The 3,625-nt window shown below is 59.4% G+C and overlaps 1 protein-coding gene across 3 annotated transcripts in view; it reads right to left on the minus strand.

Annotated features, from left to right (window-relative positions):
- STIM1 (stromal interaction molecule 1) overlaps nt 1-3,625 on the minus strand; it is a 70,745-nt gene that overhangs the window by 8,024 nt on the left and 59,096 nt on the right. For 2 of the 3 annotated variants that reach the window (XM_017838892.1, XM_017838893.1), the window contains one exon: nt 3,438-3,504. In XM_017838892.1, the coding sequence (XP_017694381.1) occupies nt 3,438-3,504 (67 nt within the window). Of the gene's footprint in view, nt 1-3,116; nt 3,505-3,625 lie in introns of all 3 variants that reach the window. The other variant, XM_017838891.1, reaches the window with a different exon arrangement.

A 3,625-nucleotide genomic window follows, 5' to 3' on the forward strand; every position in this document is an offset into this window, starting at 1 on the left:
CTGCCCTGGGCAGGGTCTGCTCCCCCAGCCCTCGCTCCTCACCCCTCCCTGCCCTGGGCAGGGTCTGCTCCCCCAGCCCTCACTCCTCACCCCTCCCTGCCCTGGGCAGGGTCTGCTCCCCCAGCCCTCACTCCTCACCCCTCCCTGCCCTGGGCAGGGTCTGCTCCCCCAGCCCTCACTCCTCACCCCTCCCTGCCCGGAGCATCCCCTGCTCTGGGCTCCTCATCCCATGCCCAGTGTGTGGCACCAGGGCACAAAAGCTTCTCCTAAGGCAAATTCCCAAACTTGCTGTAGGGCTGAGCTCCTGAGCAGCCTCAGTGCAAATCCAACAGCAGTTTCCTTCCTTCCACCCTCCAGGAGCTGTGAATTACTCATTTCCCTGGATTCCTGACTCTCTCCCTCCCTTTGCTTTGGCTGCCGCCTCCCTTCCCAGCTGGAGAAGGGCCATGGTGGGGATCTGGTCCTACACTCCCATCTCCACGAGCTCTATCCACCTGAGGCAGGCACTGGCAGCAGAAACCTCTGTGCACACACAGCCCCCTCCAGCCCCTCTCCCCCTGGAATCCCGGGATCCCGCAGCGCTCCGGCCCGGAACCGCTCTGACCTTATTTGCGCCGGATCCTCTGAAGCCAATTGCAAAAGAGAAGCAAAGAGTGAGGAGTGGAGGGAGCAGCTCCCTGCCAGGATAACCCGGCAGGACTCCAGAGACAGTGATGCCCAGCCTTTCCCAGGGGAAGGGCTCCTTGGAGCTCCCCCAGCACTGGCACGTGCCCGCTGTGGGAGAGGCCAACGCGCCCCAGCCCCAACACTCGGGGGGCACCTTCCTGCTACCAAGGGAGCCAGGGATTTGTGGGCTCGCGCTCTGGTCCTTGGAGTGACTCCCTGGAAGGCCTTTCTCAGCCTCCCCAGCTGTCCTGCCTGACTGCCCGGGAGGCTGTGGAGCTCCAGGGATGTCTGGGAAGGCCCCAGCACTGGGGATAACAAGGAGGAAGAGAGATCCATCAGCTGCGGCGGCGTTTTTAGGGATGCATCAAAGCAGGATCTGCTGATGATGCACTTGGATAAAACAATTAACAGCGACAAAACAACATCTTTGGGCACCCAGCTCCTGGTTTCCGCTGTCTGGAATGAGCAGGGATGGATGAGGTGGGGGGAGTCGCTGCTATTGTGTAGCTGGAGCAAATCCCGGGTGAAAGGTTCCCACTGTCATTAATTATCCTGCCTCAGGGGACAGACTTTGCCTTGGGAACAGGGAGGGGACATTCCAGCTGCTGCTGAGGACCAAGGTTAGGCCCCCAGTTATTCCCTCCAAATGACCTCTCAGCACCATCCCTTTCCCTCTCTGGGATCCCCAGACCAGATCCCATTTCCCTCTCCCACTCCCGGGGGTCTGCAGGGTCTTTCACCTGGGCAGGACTTCTGTGTATTACAGGCCTCAGGTGGAAAATAAACACACTTAAACACCTCTTTTGGACACAGGTCATCAGCCCCAAGGCTCCTGGGATGAGCCCTCCCTTCTGCAGAGCCAGGGAGCCAATGGAAACAGGGACCAGCAGCATTCCCAGCTCTTACCAGTCTAACTTGGACACTGTGACTGAGCTCCCATCAGCAGGGATTAATCCAGAGTTTAATTATGCTGCTTCTCATCATCCCCAAACAAACATTTATGAATTAACTGATGCTGCTCTTTAACTCTCCATTGTGGAGTGGGTGCAGGAATTTCCCCCTCAACATTCCAGACTCCAGCACCTGCCTGGGGCTCCTCAGCTTTGAGACACAACTCAGGGAGCAGGTGGAACATCCAGAGCAGAGACTGTGTGAACAAGGTCAGGAGAGATCCCAGCACCTGAGGGCAGAGGGACCTGCAGGTAAAGGGATAAGGGGACAACGTGCTGGGATGGACGAAGATCTGATGACTGGGAATGTTGTCCTGCCTGGATAAATAACGTGGATGGACATTTCCTCTGCCCACTGCCTCACCCAGAGAATTCCAGCCTTCTCCCAGCACTCTGCTCCCCACTGAGGATTAGGAGACTGTTTTTAGGTTTGCCAAGGAGAAAGCCTGGAATGGAATTGGAATGGCCTGTTCAGGGTCACAGGCAGCCCCTGGAGGGCAGGAAGACAGGACAGGACAGGACAATTCCCTGATGGTCCATCACAGCCCTCCCACCGCCTGCCCTGAGTGCTGGGACACCCTGAGACATGAGCACACATCCCACTGCTCCTGAGCTGGGGGATCCAGCACTGCAGGCACAGCACCTGGAGCTGCTGCATCCATGACCCCGTGGGACAAGGAGCTCCTGGGCCCTGCTCAGACCAAAGCCACCCAAGGAACGGGACCCTCTGCTTGGGGCCCAGAACATTCCTGACCTGGCTGTTGGAGCAGCCCAGTTCAACCAGACGGGACTCCTGCACCTCCCTCACACCAGCAGGTGAATCAGGAGAGCTCAGGGGTTCAGGGGTGTGCAGGACAACCAGTCCCTGGCATCCTCCAGGTCTCCAAAGAGCCAACTCAGAGGGACCAAGCTAAAGCCAGTGATCCAGCAACAGAAGCTCCAACTGCCTCCTCAGACATTCCTTGGCCAAAACACACCCATTCCTCATCCCTGCCAAGCCAGAGTCACTCTGGAACACATTCCTGAGCTGCTGCTTCACCACCTCCTACAACCATCCCAAATTTCACAAACACAACCTCACGGTCCCGCCCGCCACGTTCCCTTTGCAATTTGCTTGTGAAGACCCCAAACAAGTCCAGGCCTCAAACCAGGCCGGGGTTTGATGATCAGTTGTGGTGCCTCCTCAGAGGTGGAACCTCACTCGTTTTGGGATAACCCAGTGCCCGGGAATTCTCATTTGCTCAGCTACAGCAGAACAACAGCACAGCGCCTTGGGAACGCCCCCACTGAGCTCCTGGGTGTGGGGATGGCCCATGGAACACTCCTTGGAGGCTCCAGGGGCTCGGGAGAGCGGTGGGAGGAACAAACAGGCGGAAAAACCATGAAATAAAGGCCCAGAGGGAAAGGGCAGGAGGAATGTGGCAGAAAGAGCACCCGGGCAAGCGGCAGCTCCGAGGCCCAGCAGGCAGGAGGCAGCTAGAAAAGAAACAGCAAATATACCCAAAGCTCCCAGTGCGACAGCGAACTCCAGAGGTGACATCAGGAGGGGGCAGGTCGGGGGTGGAGTCCATCTGGAGGAAATAAGAGGTGGTGTGATGGTAATAGACAGGGTGGACATGGCAAGCAGGAGCAGCGGTGGTGGTGGATGAGGAGCAGGAGGTGGAGGAGGTGGAGGCAGGCGATGGGCCGGCGCCGGGCAGGTCGCAGCTGAAGGACTGTCCAGAGGAGAGGCTCGGAATTCGGCGCAGGGACGCTCGGCCCGCCCGGAACGGCGCCGCGGGGCCCGGCTCGGGCTGCCCGGGCACGGAACCCTCTACCAACCTCTGCGATCCGTGGCCGTGCTGGGCGTCCACCAGGCGCTGCCGGACCGTGCTGGGCAGGGCAGGAGCTGCGGAGACAAAGGACAGGCTGAGGGCACGTCCTGCGGGCCAGGAACGCCGTGCCAGAGCTGCCACCCCCAGGAATGCTGTGCCAGAGCCACCACCCCCCAGGAATGCTGTGCCAGAGCC

Source organism: Lepidothrix coronata, unplaced genomic scaffold (genome assembly GCF_001604755.1).
Source record: "Lepidothrix coronata isolate B3197 unplaced genomic scaffold, Lepidothrix_coronata-1.0 Scaffold367, whole genome shotgun sequence".
Taxonomy (NCBI): Eukaryota; Metazoa; Chordata; class Aves; order Passeriformes; family Pipridae; genus Lepidothrix; species Lepidothrix coronata.